The sequence below is a fragment of the Chironomus tepperi genome, unplaced genomic scaffold (genome assembly GCF_022539635.2).
Source record: "Chironomus tepperi strain 1889 unplaced genomic scaffold, CSIRO-AGI_Ctep_v1 contig_421, whole genome shotgun sequence".
Classification (NCBI taxonomy): Eukaryota; Metazoa; Arthropoda; class Insecta; order Diptera; family Chironomidae; genus Chironomus; species Chironomus tepperi.
The window spans coordinates 628,964-652,601 of record NW_027226543.1 but is presented as its reverse complement, the minus strand read 5'-3'; the positions used below and the strand labels follow the sequence as shown (position 1 = coordinate 652,601).

General features: G+C 31.5%; 5 protein-coding genes across 5 annotated transcripts; 2 read left to right on the top strand and 3 right to left on the bottom strand.

Moving 5' to 3' along the window:
• Positions 1-3,145: 3,145 nt before the first annotated feature.
• Ip6k (Inositol hexakisphosphate kinase) lies at positions 3,146-13,975 on the bottom strand. The gene is made up of 7 exons (XM_070649231.1): positions 13,056-13,975; positions 12,231-12,348; positions 11,130-11,206; positions 8,110-8,190; positions 7,927-7,989; positions 7,572-7,809; positions 3,146-7,096 (listed from the first exon to the last, which is right to left on the bottom strand). The coding sequence occupies exons 1-7, from the start codon at positions 13,519-13,521 to the stop codon at positions 6,010-6,012; spliced, it is 2,130 nt and encodes a 709-aa protein (XP_070505332.1). The 5' UTR covers positions 13,522-13,975; the 3' UTR covers positions 3,146-6,009.
• Positions 13,976-14,288: 313 nt separating this feature from the next.
• Polr2C (RNA polymerase III subunit RpII33) lies at positions 14,289-15,518 on the top strand. Its single transcript, XM_070649169.1, has 3 exons — positions 14,289-14,553; positions 14,613-15,175; positions 15,245-15,518. The coding sequence occupies exons 1-3, from the start codon at positions 14,468-14,470 to the stop codon at positions 15,421-15,423; spliced, it is 828 nt and encodes a 275-aa protein (XP_070505270.1). The 5' UTR covers positions 14,289-14,467; the 3' UTR covers positions 15,424-15,518.
• On the bottom strand, positions 15,425-16,147 carry Nf-YB (nuclear factor Y-box B). The gene is made up of 2 exons (XM_070649171.1): positions 16,008-16,147; positions 15,425-15,900 (listed from the first exon to the last, which is right to left on the bottom strand). The coding sequence occupies exons 1-2, from the start codon at positions 16,066-16,068 to the stop codon at positions 15,515-15,517; spliced, it is 447 nt and encodes a 148-aa protein (XP_070505272.1). The 5' UTR covers positions 16,069-16,147; the 3' UTR covers positions 15,425-15,514.
• A 102-nt stretch (positions 16,148-16,249) lies between these two features.
• Positions 16,250-18,165, bottom strand: LOC139097389 (zinc finger protein 780A-like). The gene is made up of 7 exons (XM_070649208.1): positions 18,118-18,165; positions 17,865-18,016; positions 17,484-17,800; positions 17,248-17,422; positions 17,012-17,187; positions 16,736-16,825; positions 16,250-16,668 (listed from the first exon to the last, which is right to left on the bottom strand). The coding sequence occupies exons 1-7, from the start codon at positions 18,133-18,135 to the stop codon at positions 16,394-16,396; spliced, it is 1,203 nt and encodes a 400-aa protein (XP_070505309.1). The 5' UTR covers positions 18,136-18,165; the 3' UTR covers positions 16,250-16,393.
• Positions 18,166-18,568: 403 nt separating this feature from the next.
• psidin (phagocyte signaling impaired) lies at positions 18,569-22,309 on the top strand. The gene is made up of 9 exons (XM_070649187.1): positions 18,569-18,659; positions 18,814-19,035; positions 19,094-19,586; positions 19,648-19,753; positions 19,816-20,085; positions 20,146-20,341; positions 20,411-21,540; positions 21,602-21,812; positions 21,901-22,309. Exons 1-9 carry the CDS (start codon positions 18,617-18,619, stop codon positions 22,122-22,124), a joined length of 2,895 nt encoding a protein of 964 aa, XP_070505288.1. The 5' UTR covers positions 18,569-18,616; the 3' UTR covers positions 22,125-22,309.
• The last annotated feature ends 1,329 nt before the right edge of the window (positions 22,310-23,638 follow it).

Genomic DNA, 23,638 nt, shown 5'->3' with positions numbered 1-23,638 from the left:
AAATTATTGTTTCTCGGTTAGCGGAATCAAGGTGGATCAACTTTACAAATTTATTTATTCTAAGTAAATGTTTTGGATATTTTTGTTTAAAATTAGTTTAATATATTTGAACACGTGTTGTCCTACTGACATGTACAAGGAATACACAAAGGAATTTTTTCAAACAATGCAATTCTAGACATTTGAATGACTCATTATTTACTGATTGACATTTCATATAATCATACTTTTCACTAGAATTAAGGGATTTCTGTAGTAATAAGCAATTTCATAATTGTAGATCAAGCTTAATTGTTATGGCGTAATTTACAAAGAAACTAAGGGGATTTTCAGAATCATATCATGCAATTAGTTTCTGTCAAACTTTTATGATCTGATGCAAATGCTTTAAGTTTAAAGTAGTTTTTAAGACACAACAAATTAAATTTTAGTTCAAATTTCATCCAATTTAATTGAAAATTTCTCAATCTTTTTTGAATGATTTCTAAGTAAATCTTGCTGCTTCTAAGTTTCTAGAGACAAAACTCCCCACAACATAATCCGATCAGGAACATCGCATGCCCCTACCACTGAGCTTGTGGTGTTGCGTGGTACAAAGTCTATAATTAAACATGCTTTCTCTATTCAATGGTCATTATGCAGATCTAATCGTTGTATTGGACCAAAGGACAAATCTAACAGATATGGCAATACTGCCTATATCAGTTAAATGAATGCTCCCTAGCAGACAAAGAGCTCGTTCTCATCTGGTTCTCATAAGAGCTTTACAAGCTCTCGAGATCATGCTCTTTGCCTTTTAGGGGTTGTGATCTGCGGTTTCCACGGCATATGATTCGAAACAGAACTAATTGAAAAATTTTCTGTTGTCGAGTCTCTAAATAATGATCTCAGGATCGGTATTGCTATAATAAGATACCGAAGTATTTATCCATTGCATCACCAAACCCCTCCGACTCACTTTATCTTAAAAATGAGCTGAGATCAACTGATAAGTAGCCTCAAATGCACCCCTACGTCTTGTCATCAACATGATGACGGAATGACGCCCTAACGACTAGCATGCTCGGGAAAAGTCAAGTCAGACATTATTGTGTCAAACTCTTTTATGAACGAAAGTTCTTTGTACTACACGTGTGTATTGTTATGTCGAATGAAACAAAGGAATCATAGAAGAATTAAAACAGTTTTAGATCATGTAATGAATTCTAATTAATTCAAAGTTTATCCACCTTGACAATAATTCATTAAGGAAAATTTCATTCACTAAATTTAATTAAATTGTATTTAAGAAAACAAGTACCTGCTTGAAAATAGAAAATTAGATGTGTTGAAAACAAATTTTGATCAATGTGTAAAATTAGGAAGTGATTAACTTTGCAAATCACACAAAAATGACATGACTCGAATGTGAATTATCCTATAATTTGTCTCATTTCGCTTAATTGTTATTACTGTGATATTTTTTTTTTTTTGCTTGTTAATTATAGCAAACAACATTAAATTTAAAGCAGTGGTGGGCAACCTTTTTATTTTTCGCGGCACACCTTAGTTGCAAGTCTAAACATTTCGAAAGAATTCTTGGCGGCACATTGATGTGACGTTAGTGTGACACTAATGTGCCGCGGCACATTGATGTGACGTTTGTGTAACATTAATGTGACGTTAGTGTGCCGCGCAACACATGTTGCCCGCCACTGAGTCAAAGTGAAAACAAGAAAGAAAAAGTTTAGATAAGCTAAAGATCATGTAACCGTTGAACGAGACATAATTAATTTGTCATTCAAGTCCACAAAGAATTTCTTGATTTGCTCAATCCGTTATCGTACTTTGAATCTAAAAAAGTTTTGTTTTTGTATAACTAACAACAATAAAGTCGTGCTATATAAGTTTATTGATATAGAAAAAGATAATAAATAGGAACACTATGGGTGGACAAATAATGATCGGGAAGTATAATTTAGGATTTTTATTTTTGCTTGATTATGTCATGAAAAAGTTTACTGAACTTTTCAAGTACAAGCACTTCATTAATCTTTTTCGTTATTTGTTATTCCTTAATATGTTTGTACGTCACATTGCTGTCAGACGTGACGCATTCCTTTAAAAATTTGTCTCACAAATGACACGATAAGAGGTTACGCAATGTTTTCATCTTTTAAACTTCTAGAGAACTACTTTACGGAGGTTGAGGATGACTTGAACTCACTATGAACGGGTTAAAATTTGTACGAAATGTTATACTTCACAAGAGTTAGCGGAAAAAGTATTCCACGCAAATTTTAATTTATTTTTCGCAAACTGGAGTGATGTCTTATAGAAAAATATTGAAATGACTTGGAAATAGCACATCCCGAGCGATACAAATGTAGAAGGTGCTGTCACGGAGTCTTATTAGCAGATTCTCAAACTGTCAGCCGCCTATAATAAGATAATTTTTGTACTGTCGCATGAGTCTGTCACAGGGACTTGGCAGCCGATTTCTCAGAAGGTGGTACAGTGCGATATGCCACAATACAGAGGGGTATAGGTACACAACTTTCACACCTGGTACGACAAAGTGGCATACCTAAACCGTACCAATGGTGCACAGGTAGTACGGCATAGTGATGCAATGGTACAATATCGGTGTTTTGTAGTAATGGTATCATGCAGGTACGCCGCTTTGCCATACCAGGTGTAACAGTGGTGTACCTATACTGTACTGTATCATGCCCAGTGCTCGAAGTCGACTGGGATTTTGTAGTAAAAAATCGACTTGAGTCGATTTCATTCCATATAAGATTCGAGTCGACTTCGAGCTCGGACATACTATACCGTACCACAATCGGCCAAGTGGTTCTGCAACTCTGCTTCTCCAACAGGTAAAGAGTATCTTTTCATGATATAGAAATGCCACTAATGTACCTTAAAAGTGTTATCTTTGCCTGTTAGGATTAAACGCTCCATGGTGGCATCTTCATCACCTGTGTCGCTCGGGGAGCACTTCAAATATTTTAGTTCTATATCAAAACAAACTTAAGTGACACACAAAAAAGTGTGTATATTCCTCCTACAAAAAAATACGATAAAGAAAATAAGAACTGATAAAAAATTACGCACAGGAAAACAAAAAGGTTGTGGAGATAATAATAAAAAGAATAAATGCTTTCAATTTAATATTTGTATTTATATATCAGGAAATCAAACATATACATAAATGACGTACAAATCAAATAAAAGAAGAAAAAAAAATCACTTAAAAATAAAGAAATACAAACAAAGTGATAAGAGTAACTCCATAAAAACACGAAGTGCAAGAAACTAAAAGACAGCTTTAAAATTATAATTAAAAATCATCTTTTTTATAATAAAAAAATGAATATAATCATCACAACTAGAGATAGAGATGATAAAGAGGAGAACGTTTGCTAATTTATTAATTAATTAATTAAATTTTTTAAAAAAAAATTCTATTATTTCTATGAATTTAATATTATTATATGCACCTAATTTGTAATTTGTCGGTTTTTTAATTGTAATGAAATTTCCATAAGTATGCAGTCTTTGTTAAAAAATTCAACAAGATTCTTGCTTTAATTTCAAGCCATAAAATAAGATTAAACCCGAACAACATGATAGCGCAGTAGTGAGCAACCTTTTATTCTTGGCGACACCCTAGCAAGCAATGGGCATGCTCTCGAGAGCTTCCTTAAGCATACTAAATGAGCAAACTCGTAAGCGTTGCTCTTAGCTTACTCTGCTCTTGAGGGCACGCTCTTTGTCAGCTAGGGCTTCGACAGAAACCGCACACGGCATATAGTTCATGGCATTTCCAATAATTTTTTAAGGCACACAGGTTGCCTTTCACTGGGATAATGGAAAATTTAATTTTTTGCCAATAAAAACAAGCCGATCATGTAGCGGTAAGGACAAACCCCGAGCGACACAAATGAAGAAGGCACCGCTAAACCACTTTTATTAACACCAAATGGAAACTGCCAGCATGTGGAGGACAGATAGTGTCCATATAACTATTAATCGGAGGCGGCTTCCATTTAATATTAGTAAAGGAGAAGGTTCCAGGGTGGAACCTTAAAAGATCCGAGCCTTTGTCATTTGTGTCGATCGGGAGCTTTATGTCATGCTATCAACGCAACAGTGCCATAATGATCACATTGCAGAGCTCGATATCGATGTATGAAAATTTGATTCAACTTCGAGCTCAACTACTATGCTGCTCGGGAATGTTTACTTAATAACCAAAGGTCTACGCAAATTAATCATCTGGCTGATGTCTTGAACTCACTCATACAATGTTCACAAATATTTTTTTGTCACTTGCGACAGAGCAGCCGTTGAGTAAAAAATTAATCATAATGTATGAGGCAAATGTCTAGCAAGAATCTAGCAAAACTTTTCCAAGGCTGAATTTTTATCACATAAAAATTAAATAATAAAAGTTATTGTAGTTAATAAATCATTTCCAGTTTAATTTTTTTCTCATTTTTTTTTTTGTTGTAACTCGTGCCAATGTCAAGTACGTTCAAGTACCGAAAAATCCATATCAATCATCGAGAATAATTTATACATATACACATATTGTGACAAGTTCTTCTTATACTTGTTATTTTCTTTTTTGCACTTTAGAGAAGAGATTTGTGATTTTTTTTTTTTGTGAGAATATCTCCTGTTAAACACATGATGGATGATGACGCCTTGTATGAATCTTGTGGGCAGTCAAATATTTCTCAAATTTCCATACATGTTATTATTAAGTATTTGTCCTTGAGAAAATATTGTTAGATTTTTGACACAATATTTTTAGAATTGCGATAACATGAAGAATTTTTTTTGGCTACGGACTTATAAGTCGCAACTTCTTCTTAATTTGACAAATGATTTTTTTCTATAAATTCGTAGTTTTTTTTTTTCAAAAAATCTGATAATATTTTCTCAAGGTTCATCAAGAAGGCATAGAAACAGAAAGGGCTTTAGCTACTCTTTTAAAAAATAGCTTTATTCATTCATCGTGTAGGTTTAATTTACCTAAGGTACAATATTAATATCGTCTATTTTTTTTTATTATATTAGGTATATGGCAACTTTCATGTCAGTATTCGTCTTTCCATATTATTAAAGCTATTCTTAAATTCTTACAATAATCAGATTTTTTTTTGGCTGATTCAATATTGTATCACTTAAGTGCCTTTATACTTCTACGCCACTCGAGATAAAAAAACAAATAAATCCTTTATGACTTCTCTAGTCTCAAAAGTACTTGCAGCACACTTGCTATTAATATATTATTTCTTTCATCTCATTTAATCACATAAGATTCTGATTATTCTTATCAATCATTATTTTTTTTTTGTTGATGTCAAAAAATAAATAGGACATAATCTACATTTCAACCTGCTTGATGAGGTTATTAACTGAAATATCTCTATTGTGCATCTTATTGGTCGTTAATTTATTGATTATTGACATTTTTTCTTTATTTTCTAATCATCGACGAGTCTTCATGTCTTTAACCGTCGATTTGTCATACTGTATAGTTAAAGTGACGCATAAATTGATAAAAGAAATACAATTTAGATTAGTATTTGATTCCGATTCACCTTCACATACAAATAAATAAAAATCAGTAATGTAAGTAAATAAGTGAGTAGGTTGGTTGAACAGCACTTCAATCAGCTGACTGACTAAACTTGTGTGGACAAGAAACAACTGTTTAACACTTTTTTTTTTGTTATATTTTGCTTGTTTAGGTATAAGTCGAATGCCGCTGGAGATGTCTTTGTGTATTCAAGTTTTTGCTACTGTTTAATCAGAAATTGATGAAAATATCCAAGCTATTTATGTCTGTTGATAGCCACTTGAAGATTATTTTTAGTCGTAAAAAATGATCGTAGAAAAGAAGAAAGAAAAAAATAAGAAACGACAACAAAAAAAACGACGACGACGAACAGAAACATTTGCAGTGTTGACTAATTTTCCGCTTTTCTTGTTCCTTGTCTAATTAGCATCACTTTAAACAGCTTCAAACAATATTTCAGAGAGAATTCGTTTTAATGATGATATTCCGGTGAGAAATCCACCATCAGGTCCGTGATGAATCAATTTAGATTCATTCTCATCCAAAAATGGTGATGGTTCTTTTTTGGTGAAGGTCGTGTGTGCAAAATCAATAATACGAACGTCAAAAAGTGGAGAATTTTTATTACTACTGCTATGTCCGTTTGTGTGAGAACTATGTTTGAGTTCCTTGCCCATAATTACGTCATTATCGCATGATTTCTTCTTCTTTATACTCGGATGCTCCTCTTGCTCACCTGACGCATTATAAAATTTTGTTTCACCGCTCTCACTCACGATGATTGTGTCAATATTACTACTAAGTGATGACAACTGATCATCTTCTTCAACGTCTTCCTCGACCTCAATACCATCATCTGTTTCATGTGTCTTACTACTACTAGAATTTCCGTCGCACAATGTCGGCGATGTCATTAATTTATCATCTTTGTCTTTGGATAATTGTAGAAATGGATTTTCATGAACTTTGGCAGTGTCCTCTTCTGTCCTCGACAATGATAAATCATTATCAATTTTCGATTTCTTAAACGATGAAGTCATAGATTTGGCATTGACAAAATTAATCTTATCGTAAACATCCACGTCGTCATTACATTGCGTGACGTCATCATCATGAAGATTCAACTTTGTACCCTTCCGTACAATCAATTCTTGCGTTGAATATTCATCGCTACTATTACTATAATTTATCCACGAATCCATCGAATGTGGCGAAGGTGCACGATTTTCGGGTAAAAGAAGATACTTTGCATCATCTATATGCTCCTTGTCTATATCTTCTAGATTTCCTGAATCTCTCGCTCGAAGATCAGCATATAAACTTTGATCCATATTTGATTCATCTTCATGACCAATTCCACCATCATTTTCACTTTCATCATTCGGATGATGATGATGATGATGATGTGAATTCTCTAAATCAATTGAACAATTGGAAATGTCAGCATCATAATTGGAATTATTTATTGCTTCGACGCGTTCTGACTCAGCATCACTTCCTTCGTACACTAATAGTAGGGAGCTGTGAGAGAGAGAGAAAAGAGAAAATAAGAAATATATATAAAGGAATGCTGAACATATTAAAAGAAAGAGTTTTTACTTTTATTTTTAAAATACGCAAAAAAATTCCATTTTTTCTTTTTTTATAAAACGCAAAAAAATTTCTCCTTCCTTTAGAATTCTTTTCTTTATGTTTTATTTTCCTTTACTCTAGCTCGTTTTGAATGAATAAACTTTAGACTCAGTTAGTTTAGATGAGGTGTTATAAAAATAAATTCCTTTAGTTTCCACTAATAATTTGTACACAAATGACGTCCACAAAATCTAAATTCCAAACAATTTCTCTACTAAATTCAATTTGGACGTCACATATGAACAGCAACCATTGACTATTTTTTTAAGGAATAAAATTACAGCTGAATTGAATGCGTTCCAGTTTTTTTCATTGACATTCAAACTCTCAATGCTCTTTTTTTTTTACTCGGCGTTCAACTCACCATGAATAAAATCGGTAGCTAGACTGTTTCTCTATCACAGTATGTAAGTTTTCAAGTCGTGCCAGCACTTTTTCAATAACTTTAGTACGAAGACGAATGCCATTGTGGAAGAAATCATGAATTGCTTTTTTGAACTGCTCTTCACTTAACTGTCTACCCCAATATTTATCGCGCCTCACAAAATTCTTGTCATGATAATTATACTTTTGCAGTCCACATAATCGTACGCCAAGTGAGCCTACATATAAATGAAAATTAAGCATGTGATGAAGATGAAGAAAAAAAAATAATTAGGATTTCGCGTGTAAACCGACAAAGTAATTGAATCAAAATTAAAATATTTAATTTAACTGACCTGATGTACTTGCCGCGCACTTGGCCATTTGTTTTGATCGTTTCTCAGCTGATGCATCATCGCCTATAATTGAAAGACATGAGTTTTATAATTTTTATCTGATACAAATTGTCTTCTTCTTGTGCACCGCATTTAGTTGCACACGATAACATGTGTGAATCAATAAGCACGATTCATACTCACCGTGTTGTCTCGTTCCCATTTTCAGATCCAAAATACATGGTTGTTTGAATTTTGATGTTATATTTTCCAGCATCAAAAAATCTGTAAGTACACGGAAAAACAAATATTTTCTCGTTAATTAAACAAGATAACACGATGCATTTTTCCAAGATTTTTGTATGCTTAATAATTATGTACTTTTCGTAGCTATTTTCGATGTTAAACATTTAAATATTTAAACTGTAAAATTGTAAATTTTTCCATCAGCTGATTTGCAAGGCGAAAATGTAATCGAGCTAGGAGGTGTGCATGTGAATAATACAAAAAAAAGAGAGGCTTTACATCATCGCTGCGTGAATGTATGAGAAACTTTTTTTTATTTCGTACGATCAGCTGGAAATACGACAGACAACAATAATGTGAAGTTAAACTCGTTTCAGAAAATTCTCATGTGCTGTCGTCGTTCAGTTCTTCTAAATATTATTTCTCTCCTATAAATCACCTATAAACAAATTTTCGGCTCGTGACAGCACTCAAAATTAATTTTTCAAATCAAATGTGCATTTCAAACGTAAATGCATAACAAAGATACACGTGCATCACATTAAGTTTATTAAACTGTCGATGATTTGTTTATAATTAGGGTAAAATGGACGTTTATCGGAATTTAAAAGAAAAGCTTAATTAGATTTTATTTTCAATTTTATTTCTACATTGAACTTTTTTTATTGCATACCCAAATCGATATCTTTCGTCTTTGTTTAATATTGTCCCGAAAATGTGAGACTTTATGGCATTAAATGGATTTTCCTCGAATACTCTCCTTATCAGGCAATGATCTTACTTTCATGATGCAGAAAGACCACTACGGAACCTAAAAGATCACTACGGAAACTAAAAGACCACTACGGTACCTAAAAGACCACTACGGTACTTAAAAGACCACTAAAGTACCTAATAGATCACTTCGGAACCTAAAAAACTACTGAGGTACCTAAAAGACCATACCTAAAATATCCAAAAAACCATTACGGTTCCCAAAAGACCGCTACAGTACCCAAAAGACCACTGCGATATTCAAAATACCACTACGGTACCTCGATTCGGTCTAGAATTCAGTCGATTCAGAAGCCCTAATCTTTATGAATAAAATCTATAATAGAATCATCTAAACATACAAGTTCAATGCAAAAGTGTGCCAATAAATTAAATAATAGCATGTATATGGATTTTTGCCTTGTAAGTTTTCTTCTTCATCCAACTTGTTATATATACACGAGTGAAACTAACAGCATGTAAATGAGAGTGAAATGATTCATGCAATGCTTGCTCACTTAGTAATAGAATTACAATTTTAACAGTGTCAATTTAATGTCGGACGTAATATGATCGAAACTATAACAATCATATGCATGGATATTAAATCATTGTAGGCTGTGTAAAGCAATAAATTTTCATAGTCACTGACTTTACATGGGAAATTATTGTTTCGGAAATATCCACTAATTTCACGAAAAATCAATTTGAGGGTGTTTATTGAGAGCTTTCGAGTTAAAACATCTGTTTCCAGTTCACAACCTGTCGACAGAAAACAACTTTAATGTCTGTTTATTTTTATAAATTTCGTGAATATTCTACTGATTTCAAGCTGAGGTGTTGTTTTTAAATTTATGGATTTAATTTCACTCTTAGTAGAAAGGCAGAAAAAAACTTAATGATCGTCAGCGTCAGTAAATCCGGAAAAGAGTAGTCGTACAAAAAGCATGCTTACATAAATAATAAAAAAATCAAGAACGCCAAGAATGAGAAAAAAAGTTCAAGGTTTTGAAATTGTACCACTTTAGAGCTACAATGACCTCGCTTATAATATAGCTCTTTACAGCCAGATAAACATATAAGCACATTTTATTTAGATTCATTTAAAATATCACTTATCGGAACGGATTGATACAATTGGATACAATATAATATTTTATACACAAATTGAAACATCTTGAACGCGCGCGAATAATCATTTGACAAATGTTTTCGTCGGTAAATTATACAATGTGATGATCTTTATGGATGTCTTGACAAAATGATTCATGCTGCTTTATGTTATAAACAAATTTCTTTTTGCGCCTTTTCATATTATTATTTGTATCGATTTAGCATTTATGGAGTATGACGCTTCTTTGTTTTCGTAACAGAAATGTTTGATTTGTATTTAAATTATTATTATTGCTTTTTTCACTGACACATAGTGACACAAAACGTATGTATGAGCGGTATAGAAGCCATTTGAAAGAAAAAAATGAGAATGAGAAAGCAAACGATTGAAAATAATAATGAGATACATACGTAACATGTATGAAGTACAATTGTATACAAAATTGTGCAAAAAATTGAAAAGAGTTTGCCATGCGATATTATCATCGAATCTTAGTTATATGCACGAAATCGCACATACTTCGTTTTGCTTTCAATGAGAAATCCCCAAAAAGAGTCATTCAAGAGACAAATTGTACAGTACAGTCGATGATGATATGCAATTTTCCTCGATAAATGGTTAAATGGGTGTTCACTTTATGACTTATTCTCATGCTAGACGTAATGTCTACTAAGTAAACTCTATCAGCAGAGAAATAAACAATACAAAGCATTTAAATGTTCTCTTTTCAATTTTAAATAAATAACGAGATACAATGACGTCAAACGAGTCATCAGACATAGAAGTTTTGAGGTTCCATGAAGCACAAGAAGAAGAACAGATAATTAATGAAATCTCATCTCAATTTAAAGTCAACAAATGACGTGAGTAACTATTGATGATCTAATGTGTATTTTCCTTCAACGTGTTTACAAATAATTGAGATATTTCTTTGAAAACATGTAAACAGAACATTTTGGACGGACACGCGCGAAACTCTAACTCATTGAAAATCGATTAAAATTTTCAGAGTTTTTTTCTTCTGTTTTTTCGCCCTAAATTAAGCAAATCAGAAAATTTTTCGTTTTTTCATTTTCCTCCCGATCTTTTTTTTTCAATCATTTATACGCACATTGCTTATTACTGTTGTCGAAAGTAGAAATACTTTTCAGTACTTCTGTTGCATTTCCATTTTTATGAATTTTCATTCTGTAAAAAAATAGAGATAAAAGAAAAAGTCTTCGATTAGAAACTGTCTTTAATATTTGTTTGTATTTTTTTTTTTTCGAGATCACTTAAAACAAAATAAATGATATAAGGATGTAGAACGAAACAAAAGAAATATATGAGTAAATAAATTGTGAGATTAAACGAACAAGCAAAGATAGTCAATGACCACACAAATGACTTGAGCGTTCTTTTCATCAAAATTTTTTTTGTCTGTATGATCAGCATAATTGTCCATGTCATTAAAACATTGCGGATTTTGACGCATTTTTTTTATTTACAACGGAAGTTAATTTGGGTTTAACCAGGTAAGTTTATACGTAAGATTAGCCAATCCTTAATTGAATATTCATAAACCACGTTTTATTGAAAGCATACATTATAATACCGATAAATGCAAAAGCACACCAAACGCTATAAATAGGCTCACATAACAATCAATTGACATGTGTAGTACAAATGGATTTATAGATACACGATTAGAACACACTTTTTGAACATAAACAAAAAATAAGAATTAACGCTAATAGGATGGAAAAATTGTCGTTTTCCTTTTAACAAGCAAAATTAAATTAACACTTGAATACATTTCCGCGTTATGTAGAATTTTATAAATATTTTTGCTTTTCATACAAAGCTGATGGTCATATAACGAGGGAGGATATTAATTAAATAAAGCTATAACAATAATTAAGTCGAGAAAATTGCACCGAGTTATTGTAGGCAATTGATATAAATGTTTGTATGCAAATATAGCACAGACTCGTTGGCAGAGCTTATCAGGAAAGAATTGAGCATATTGAGCAACTAATAGTTCAATGGCAAACCTAATTAGTCAGCTGGTTGATTGAATGAATATGTAAATAAATAATGACAATAAACTAAACAAACAATGAAGATTGTAGCAATAAATTAACAATATAACAAAAAAGAACAGGATGATAAATAGATGAATGAAATATAAAAAAAATATTTATATGATAAACACATGATCAATAATACTAACCGGAGGACTTCGTCTCGTTTACGTTTTGTAGAACTTTGACGTCTTAATGATTCATCAACTTTAAAATTTGGGCTGTAGCGTTTCTCAAATTCCTCGCCCGTTGAAGCTTGCATCACACCTGATTTACAGAAATGACAAGGAAATTACACACGTTTATAAATTGGATTCCTGAGATGTGAAATATTTCATGAATGCTCCTCAATGATGATGTTTTCATAACATAACACACATAGACATTATTTTGCACATAGAATATCAAGGTCAAAGCCATAAAAATTTAAAGGTTACTACGCTTAGTGGAAATGGAAAAATATAATCAATGATTTTCCTCCTTCCTTACACTCACATTCACATAAAAAACAGTCAGTTCATATAGAGTTCACAATTTCTTTCAGTCATAGGAAAACTGTTTTCCTCACTCCTTATATATTCATTCATTTACACTAACACAACAAGCGAGTGAATGAAAATGGGGAAAATTCCTTCATCATTGTGTCACACAAAACTTTTCATTCATTCATACACAGAACGTGTTGTTGTATGTTTATTATTATAGGAGATACGAATTTTCTTATGTATGTCATGTAAGTTTTCATCATTCTTATTAAATAAGAAAATTTCGAGCGTGAGCTCTGAAAAACCCCTTTCTGCGTATGTGATTCATCACATCATCTTGAGCACGCATTAAACATCATTCACAGATCGAACGTCGACTTAAAAACCATAAAAATTAAGCTATTGTCTAACATGTCACCATGAAATGACGACTTTAAACACAATAGAAATTGTATAGTTTTCGAGTTGACTGCTGTATATTTAAGATACCTTTATAATTTGGAACAAAATGCTGAATGTCATTTCCGGGAATGTTTTGATAAAATTCCAATTCACGAATGTTGAGTGGCTTTATGACAGTTTTATCATTTAATAATAGTAATCTTGTGTGTCCCCCTACTTGATTTGCAAGTGGATATAAATTAATCTCGTCATGCTTAGCATCGTCGTCGTCACTCTCGGATGAATTATTATTTGTCAAAATACTGTGAGGTTTTAAGAATTCATTAAGATGATTATTTGTTGATGATAAACTTTTACGATTTCTATTATGGACTTGATCAGCTGATGTTGGAGATTCTAAAGGAATTTGCGTCGTTGTGCCTTTAAAAATTGAACTCAATTGTGTTGGATCATTATGAAAAATTGGTTTCGGTAGCTGAAGATGCGTTTCTTTGCTTAATATTCCTGACAATGTCGTTTCATCCATAAGTGGTATAAGTGAATTTAAGACCATTCAGTCTGCCTTTTTTTGCCTCGAAAATGTGAAATAACAATAATAATGATTATTATTATATATTTTTTTGCAACTTTTGTTGGAATCACTGCACTTAATGTGTCTTATTTAGCTCCTTAATTTTTTTTATATTTTATTAAACTTTCACTTTATAAAATTAATGTCACACTTCGTCGATCCGTGACTCACAATTCTTTAATTCTATTTCTGTGGAACTCTTTTTATATATTTTTTCACAACGTCTAAATAATCTTGCAAGCAGCACTATATTATTTAAATCGTGTATCTTTTCCTTTTTTCAAAAAAATTTTTTTTCACAATGAATTTTCAAAAAAATCAATTTTTTATTTTTTAATTTTATTCCTTTTAGCATCTCATATTCGACTCATTTTTATCCTCATTCTGTTAGATTTAAAGTATTAAATTTTCTTTAAATTACTTAAGCGTTACATTTCGATTATAAAGATACTAAAAAACTAAAATATTACAGAGAGAAAATTTTCATACTGATTTTAAGTTGAGTATTTTTTCTCAAGAAATTAAATCATTGCCGTGGATTATTTGGAAAATCCGCGAAAAAACGAATTCAGCACGCTGCTTCAGAGTTGTTATTCAATATTTCTTTAATTGCATGCAAGATTTAGATAATAGCTAAGTCCAAAGGTTTCCATCTAATGAGGTTACTTGATGATGAAAATAGTAGAATTAATTAATTAATAATTTCACTGACATTCTATAGAATAGGTCAAGAATTGTTGACAAGTTCCTTGCTAACAACTCTGTATTTGGAGCGCAAATAGTAAACAAAAAGTGTTGCTGTTTTATTTAATTTTCCGGCACATTTACCACTTACCAAGTCACTTTAATTAAATTAAACCATCAATAAATAATTAGTGAATAAAATTAAATCAAAGTAAACTCATAGAAAGACAAGAAAACAACTAAAATGCCATTTGCTAATCAACCAGTAGTAACAATAAGCGAATTGTCAGGAGATAATGTCAAATTTATCGTCGAAGATACAGAACTAAGGTTTGTAAACTTATTTTACGATCGAACTAAATGTTGTTAATATTTTGAATCACTTACAGTGTCGCAAACAGTTTGAGACGAGTATTTATTGCCGAAACTCCTACAATAGCAATCGATTGGGTCCAATTGGAATCAAACACTACAGTTCTAGCTGATGAATTCATAGCTCATCGCGTTGGATTAATTCCATTAATTTCTGACGATGTTGTAGACCGAATGCAATACAGCAGAGATTGTGTATGTGTCGATTTTTGTCCTGAATGTAGTGTCGAGTTTACATTGGATGTAAAATGTTCTGATGAGCAGACTCGTTTAGTGACAACTGCTGATCTCAAATCCAGTGATCCAAGAGTCCTTCCAGTTACGGCAAGAAATCGTGAAGATGATGATAATGAATATGGTGAAAAGACCGAAGAAATTTTAATTGTTAAGCTTCGACAAGGACAGGAATTGAAATTGAGAGCATATGCAAAGAAAGGATTTGGAAAGGAACATGCAAAATGGAATCCAACAGCTGGTGTTTCATTCGAATATGATCCTGATAACGAGATGAGACATACATTGTTCCCAAAACCTGATGAATGGCCAAAAAGTGAACATTCTGTCCTCGAAGATGATCAATGTATGTATTTCACATTAGTTTATACTTGTTGATATTAATATGATTACAATTTGTATTACTTTCTTGCAGACGAAGCTGAATACAATTGGGAAACAAAACCGAACAAGTTTTTCTTTAATGTTGAATCATCAGGAGCTTTAAAACCAGAAAATATTGTGTTGATGGGAGTGCAAGTCTTAAAGAATAAACTGTCAAATCTCCAGACGCAACTCAGTCATGAAACACAAACTAATGCACTAGCTATTTAAATTTACAATCATAGAAGCTAGTTTTTTATTCCTTAATTTTAATAAACTGAACATCCTCAAATAAAAACACGGAAAATTTAAATAATTTTACTTAATATGGATTTCCATTATGGAATTTATTATATGAGGTTGCTTCCTCATTCTGTCCATTTGATTCCTCTCTTGTTGTGTCACTTTTCGATGCATCCCGATATTTCTGTAGGAATATCCTTAAACATTCTGTGTAATTTTGGAATCCAAGATTTTCCATTGCCCATAAAATATCTTCACCATTCATTGTTTTCCGCTTTTCATTTGAACATCGCTCTGATGCCTCAGACGTAATAAAGGATATAAATTCTGATACGCACTCTTGGACACATTCTCTGGCGTCTTTAGCAATTTTTCCTTGACTGTTGTTTGGAATTGCTTTCTTCATTATTTTAGCAATATTTGCAATCGGAAGGAATCTATCCTGTTCCCTCAAAAATCCTTGTTCTGAAATTTCAATTTATGCTCAATTAATGTTGATTTTTATCAGATTTATGTTCATAAACAATAAATGTTTTTAAAACATAGAAATTCAAATATCTCGTATTAAGTACCTGATTCCGATTCGTCCTGAACGTAGCTATCACCCATTTCATACTGATCTGACGAATTCATTATTTTATTGAGCTATATTTCTTTTATTATAGCAATTTATTAATAATTTTTGTTTCTTTTTAAAGTTTATTTAAAAAGAGGATACGAAACTATGTACTTTTTTTGAATTTTAAAATAACGGCCAAATAGTTGACACTGAGAGAAATTATCTAAATAAAAACAAATTTCATTGAATCTACAATCTATTAATTTTGTTTTATTCGCATTATCCATTTAAACCGTTAAATTCTTACAAATCTAGGTTTCTATTGAGAGATAAATTGAATAAATTGGCTGATGATTCCATTTAATAATTGGAATGAAGGGAGGAACATGATTTTAAGCATTAATTAAAGTCAGAATCAATTGTTATGTTCATTTGTGATTGTGTGGAGGAAGAACTGCTAGGAAATACTCGATTTCCTTTTCGATTTCTAATGTCATGCAACCGTCTTCGATGCTGGAAGTAGTTTTGCTTATTATTAGTAACGAAATTGCATATTTCGCAAACAAACTCCCCGAGAACTCGATGGTGTATTTTTCGAACATGCTGTTTAAGGAGATCCTCATATTTAAACGAACTTCCGCAGTCAGGATATTCACAAACAAACCGATGTGGATCTGAAAATAATTAAAACTAGTTTTATAACAGAATAATACCTAATTAAACTTAATTTGATCAATTTACCGAGATCAACTTCTACATGCTGTCGTAAGTGATGCTTCCTTAAACTTTGTTGATTAACAAAACTCTCATTACACACAGGACATTTATATCCTAAAATATAGAAACAATGAATATTTTTAGACATGTAATACAGACTAATTATAACGTAATTTTGCAATTCAAATCAAGGTATTTCAAGATTTTGACATTTGAAATACAAAAATACGTTAGAATTCATATTAAATATTGCCGCAACAAGATATTGTAACAGACATGGCATTTATGTTAAATAATTACCATCAGGATTTAAATGCCGCTTTCTATGATATCGTAAATTTGCGCTATTATGAAAACTCTCGCTGCAAAATTCACAAACGAATGGCCTTAAATCTAAATGAATATTTTTGTGCTCATTTAATATCCTTAACTCCGTGAATTGCATGCTACAGACATCACATTGGAATTTCTTCGGCCTGTTTAAAGGAAAAAATTACATCAGTTCCCTTGAATCATTAAAGATTTTGGTCATTCACCTGTTAATACGAACTCTTGGTCTGTCTAAATGAGCAATTTCTATATGTTTTCGGAGCTGATATTTGAAATTGTACTGGAGATCACATTTGTCACATTGAAATTTGTCACGATGAGCTGCTGCTGTATGATTATAATATTTCTTCGGGTTGTCAAATTCTTTTAAACAAACTTTGCCTTAAAATTGTTATAAAAATTAATAAACATAAATCATGAAACAGAATTCCAAATAATTTACATGTCAAATTTCGTTCTTTTTTGATTTTGATGCCTGTAGACGAAGAAGATCGTCGCTTCCGACTCTTTCTTCTTTTTGATGTTGGTGTGGATTCAAATTCTTCGTCACTTCTTTCAAATCTGTCATAATCCGACGAGTCATTTAAATATTCCTCTGTATAACTCTCAATTATGTTGTCTTCTTTAATATCTTCTACAGACTCAAATGCTTCGGTATGTAGAATAGAATGCGACAATAGGTGTGTTATGATTTGTAGCTGGAAATTTACACTTTCTTGACATTTACAGTATTGCAAAATAGGCCCGTCTGTATGTATGCTAAAATTAAACAAAGATTAATTAATTATAATACAAAAATATCAATGGAAATGGATAAATTTACCTGTAATCTTTATGTTGCTGTTGAAAATGTTTAATTAATAAGTTATAATATTTTTGACCATCTTCACACAAAAAACATTCTCGAGGATAGTCCTCAGAATCCAAAGGTTCTGGTTTCACAAAAAATTCCATAATATTTATGGATAATACAGCCTAATTAATGTAAATTGAATTTTTCAAGTAAAATTTTTAAAAACAAACAAAGTCCTCTATGTTTCATTTACTTATCGCATAGAGCGCATTTAAAATATTACTTGCTTGTTGGACAGCATTCAAAGTGTGTGCTACATGCAGCTTTTAAGCATTTAATAGACTCAAAACAAACGATTTGTCCGAAAAATCAAATTCGAAAATTCGGAATTAATCAAGGGATGGAATACATAACAAGTTAATTAAGAATTAAAGCGCATTTTCTTCTCATATAATTTCATTAATGAAAACTATCAGATCCAATGCCAACATACTTTAATAATCAAACGTCTTTAAGTTTTCTCCACATCCCTAAATTATCATCATGTAAAGTTTACGTAACGTAGAGTTTAACGTAACGTACTTTTTACGTTACGCAAGATTTGAGTAGGCCACAACTGAAAATTTTAATGTTCTTCAACTCGAGGAAGTGACCAATTAAAAATAATTTTAATATCAGACGAAAAGACAAAACGTTGGCAATAACAATTTTTCCTTCATATGTGCTAAAAATTATTCAAAATCAAAGAAAAACTAGCAGAAAATATAAAGTTATTAAAAACTATGGAAAACGCGGTAAACGAGAGGCGTTTAAGGATTGTTTTCGGTAAGATACAATTTCTTATGCTGTAATATAATAAAATACAGTTCAGTTATGTCACTAAATTAATTTTTTATTAACTTAAAATTTTCATTTTCTCGACATTTGATTTTTATGTATGAGGTTATAAGATTTTTCATATAATTTTAATTAATTTAAGATGCTGTCGATTTGGGTAACAATAAGAAGGCACTTCAAGAGGTCGAGAAGGTTTTGAAGAAAACACCAAACTTGAAAACAGGATTGGCACTTAAAGCTTTAGCATTAATTAGACTAGGGAGAGAAAAAGAGAGTCAACAGATTATTAATGAACTGGAAAAAGATCCTGAAGATGATTCGACGCTACAAGTTATGACTTATTGTTATCGTGAATTAGATCAATGTAAGTGCTGGTTGAGAAAATATCAATACTTGACATAATTTTACTGTCTCAATTTTAGTGGATAAAGTATGTCAAATTTATACTGAAGCTGCAAAGAAAATGCCGGGAAATGAAGAACTCTTGACACAATTATTTATGGCTCATGTACGTGTCAATGACTATAAATCTCAACAAACTGTCGCTTTACAATTATTCAAGGCGAAACCAAAAAATCCGTACTATTTTTGGGCTGTTATGAGCGTCGTTCTTCAAGCTTTACGCGGATCAGAATCCAAAGATAAGCAAAAGGCAAAAGTTCTACTGTCCCTTGCGCAAAAAATGATTGACAAGATTATCAAGGAGGATAAAATCGAGGCCGAACAGGAAGTACAGTTATATCTCAGTATCCTCGAATATCAGGAAAAGTATGAAGAAGCTCTTGAGTTCCTTCAATCCAAAGTGTGTATAGACAAATTTCCTGGCGCTCCTATTACGATTAAAATTGAAATTTACAAGAAACTTAAAAAGTGGAAGGATCTTATGAGTTTGTCTCAAGAACTTCTTCAAGAAGAGTAAGCATACTGTGACTTAATTTTTGTGCTTTTAACTAATTATTTCTGTACTATATTTCAGTCCTGATCGATGGGATTATTATCAAGACTATCTTTTAGCATGTTTCGAACTTGTAAAGGAAGGAGACAACTCTGTCATTGATTTAAGCTTTAATTTCATCAACAATGTAAGTTCAATGAATTTTAAGCATCTATGGAGTTCTTATAAGATTTCTGATATTTCTATTAGATTCTAAAATCAAATAGCAAAGTGAGGGGACCATACTTAGCTCGAATTGAAATGCACAAAAGGATGAAAAATAATAATTTGGATCCAGATGCACTATTTGGGGATTATCAAGACCTGTTGATTGAGTACTTTAGCATTTTTGGAAATAAGAAATGCTGTGTCAACGATTTGAAAATGTTTTTAGAACATCTACCTGTTGACCGTCGTTCAGAACTTGCTTCAAAACTACTTCAAGATACTGGAATTAGTTCAACTACTTTGCCACAAAACGTTAGTAGTAAAGTCATTGTATTTTAAGTAGCACTTATTAAGACATTAATATCATTACAGAAGGATCAACTGCAAAAGCATATTTGTTCCTTACAAATCTCTCGATTATGTGGGTCACATTCATCGTTATCGATTGAACATTTGCAAGCGCTTTATTCAGCATTAACATTGCACTATGAGCATAGCTTTAGTGCTTTTGGGAAAGATTTGTTGTCAACAGATATCGGACCTTCAGATCAGTATTCAATTTTAGCTGGTGAGTTAGGTTTTGTCAAAAGAAACTGGGAATTTAAACAGAATAATAACCAAAATTTCTATATTTCAGCACATATAATGTACGATATAGCAATCAAATCAAATTCATCATATCGACTCATCGAAACACTTCATTTTCTCAACTATTTATTGAAAAATAGTCCAAGCAATTTTCATGGAAAGCTGTTATGTCTTCAAATCTTTCATATTCTTGGTTGTGCCATGGGAGCTCATAAAGTTTATGACTCATTGGACATTAAGCATATCCAACTAGATTCTATGGGATATCTTCATTGCGCTCATTTACCTTCGACTGCTTTAGCAACTTTATCTAAGCCAATTTATGATCAAACATTAAAGTTCTTTACTGCATCATATAAAGATAGTTTGGAATATCTCGCATTGTCATATAAATATGGCTCATTCTCAAAACTTCAGGAATTTATGGACTTTCGTGAAAAATTATCAAATAGTTTGCATTATTCAATGGTTTCTGTTGAAGCTTTACTTCAGGAAATTGTTGCCTTTAATGGAACTAATCAACAAAATTATATGCAATTTCAAAACATGAAAATTGAACCAAATGAAGATCGTATAAAATACGAAGAATTGACAGATAATCGTGACTTGAATGTAATGCTCCGATGGGATCCAATAAGAAATGAGAATAATGAATCACTTTATGATAAGATTAAGGATATAGAGAAAGAAAGTTTTAATCAAGAAGTAGTTCTTCTTCGGATTAGATCCACTTTATTAAGAATAGTTGCATCATCAGTTGAATTGATTAATACACCATACAGAAGCTTAAATACCAAAGAGCAGAATGGTCATAGTTCAAATTCATCTGTTGAAGATGGCGACGAAAGTCATAAGATTCTGATTGATACTTGGGATGAACATTTTAAACTCTTAGAGATGCTTAATTACCAACCAACTTCATCGCAATTTCTAGTCAATTTATTGCCATCAAGGCTTCATGTTATATTACAATTGCCTTACAATAAGGTAATATCATTGTTAGGGAAATTTGTGTACAATTTATGGATGAGTAGTGAGAAAACAAAGGAACTAGGAAATGATTTACAGCAAGCCTTTTTGGATTTGAAGTCCTTTATTGAGAACTTGGAACCCGTTAGTGAAGCATCTAATTTATTTTATTACCGAGATTTACAAGCCAAATTCATTGGATGTGTTGAGGTACATGTGCTGCTTATATATCAATTCTGAATATATTTTCTAAACTATTTCATATCCACAGATTATGTCGTTGTGCTCATTTGTTTTATCATTATGTTATGAAAAGTGCAATCATAATCAAGCACAAACTACATCTAAAAAGAAGAAGCAACAAACAAATTCGGAAGTTAAAGAAAATTCAAAGCAAATTACGATGAAGGAAAAGGTTTCATTGATTACGGAAATAATAAGGAATCTTAAGAGTGCACTTAATACAGCTGAAAAATCACTAGGTATGTTTGTGATTCTTAGTGACTATTAGTCTGCGACACAGACTGTGTTAGAAGCATCCAACTTAATTTGATCCTTTTTAATCCACAGAAAAATTAAAGCCATTGAAAGTTGAGAAGAATCTGAACGAGTATCTTGCATCATTATCAATCAATCCGAAAGAATCTAATAAGACTAATAATAGTGAAACAACTAGTGTCATAACGACCGTTAATATTGACATTCACACTATTTTCGATGAAAATTATCAGCAGAGCGTTAAGGAAATTTCAATGTTAATAAAAGATAAACTGAAACTGATTAACGTGAAGTAAGGTAGTTAATGTGAAAATCTTGAGATTTTCGTACTTTTTGTTTTTTGTTTCAATGCGGAACATTAAGAAGTAGCATAAGCTTTTTTCTATAACCCGAAAAAATAAGGTGAACAAAAAAGATATTCAATTATAAATTAATTATGTTATCATGAAAGACATAAACATGAAAAATTGAAAGAACTTGCTTGATGATTTAAATAAAATTTCAAATTTTTAAAACCTAAAATGCATGCGTGTATCTGATGATGAGCCTTAAATGTTTCCACAAAACCGATGTCATAAATCTACTGAAAGTCATTTTTCAGATCTACATAGTATGCACAATCAGTAAGTTATCAGGTAAGGCCATAAAATCATAAATAGTCAAAAGAAAGGAAAAATTTTTAGATTTTTCAGGAAAAACTTCCATGAGAGTTTATAGCTTTATGACAGTCCAAGAAGTCAACTACGGTGCAATAAATTTTTGTTCATCATATTCCAAATGATTCTCCTGAAAATCTTAAATTTCATGCATATTCTTCTACGTTATTCAATGCAAATTGTTCAGTTTTATGGCAAGACGAAGAAAAAGTTTTGGATACGCCTACTTGCAATTTATTCAGTATGGAGAGTCAAAATAGAAAGAGACAAAACATGTTAAAGTAAATCTTGTGTCTCTATCATGATCATCAAACGTGCGAGAAAGACGATAAATAATAGAAGAAAAGGCACTAAGTAAAGAAATAAAATTTTTACAATCGGGTAAAATTATGAGAAATTAAATAAGTAATAAACTTTTATAACTTCATAATCGGTTTTCAATTCATAAATGTTGTATAGAAAAAGTCATAAAACTATTTGTAGGATTTAATGCTGTAACGGAATATTCGTTTTTAAATTCAAAATTTGATCAAATTCATTACATAAAATTTAAATTTTAAAAGATCGTTAAAATATTTAAGGATTAAGTTTTTGCAAATTTCATTAAATGTTTCCATCAAATAGAAGCTTAACATTTATACCTACTTAAACATTTTTAAGAATTGATAAAATTATCATAAAATAGCCTTCAAAATGTACATAAAATGCTATAGAAAACAGTATGACAAGAGAAATGAATCTGTAAGGCCTCAAAAATTGCTTCTATCCAGAAGAAAATCGCGATTTCACACTCCTCACCAAAATCAGTCATTTACACATTTTTCCCTTCTTATTCTTTTCATTTTAATGTCAACAATATCCTTGAATATTTCACAGAATCCCTCATTGCTTCTATTCTGAGACATGATCAGCCAATAAGGACTTCAATATTGTGAAAATATTTGCTAGAATGAAAACAATAGAAACTGTTAACAGAACTCAATGTGAGAAATTCCGATTCGTTCCTTCTTCCATGAGTAGTTCATGAAAAAAAATCCAATAATGTTGTGACCTTCTTCTCAGCTGGATTGATTCTGTTGCTCCTTCTTTATGGGTAATGCATTAATGTAAATTTTTAGGATCTTTTTGCCCATAAACAACATGAATTAGGGAAA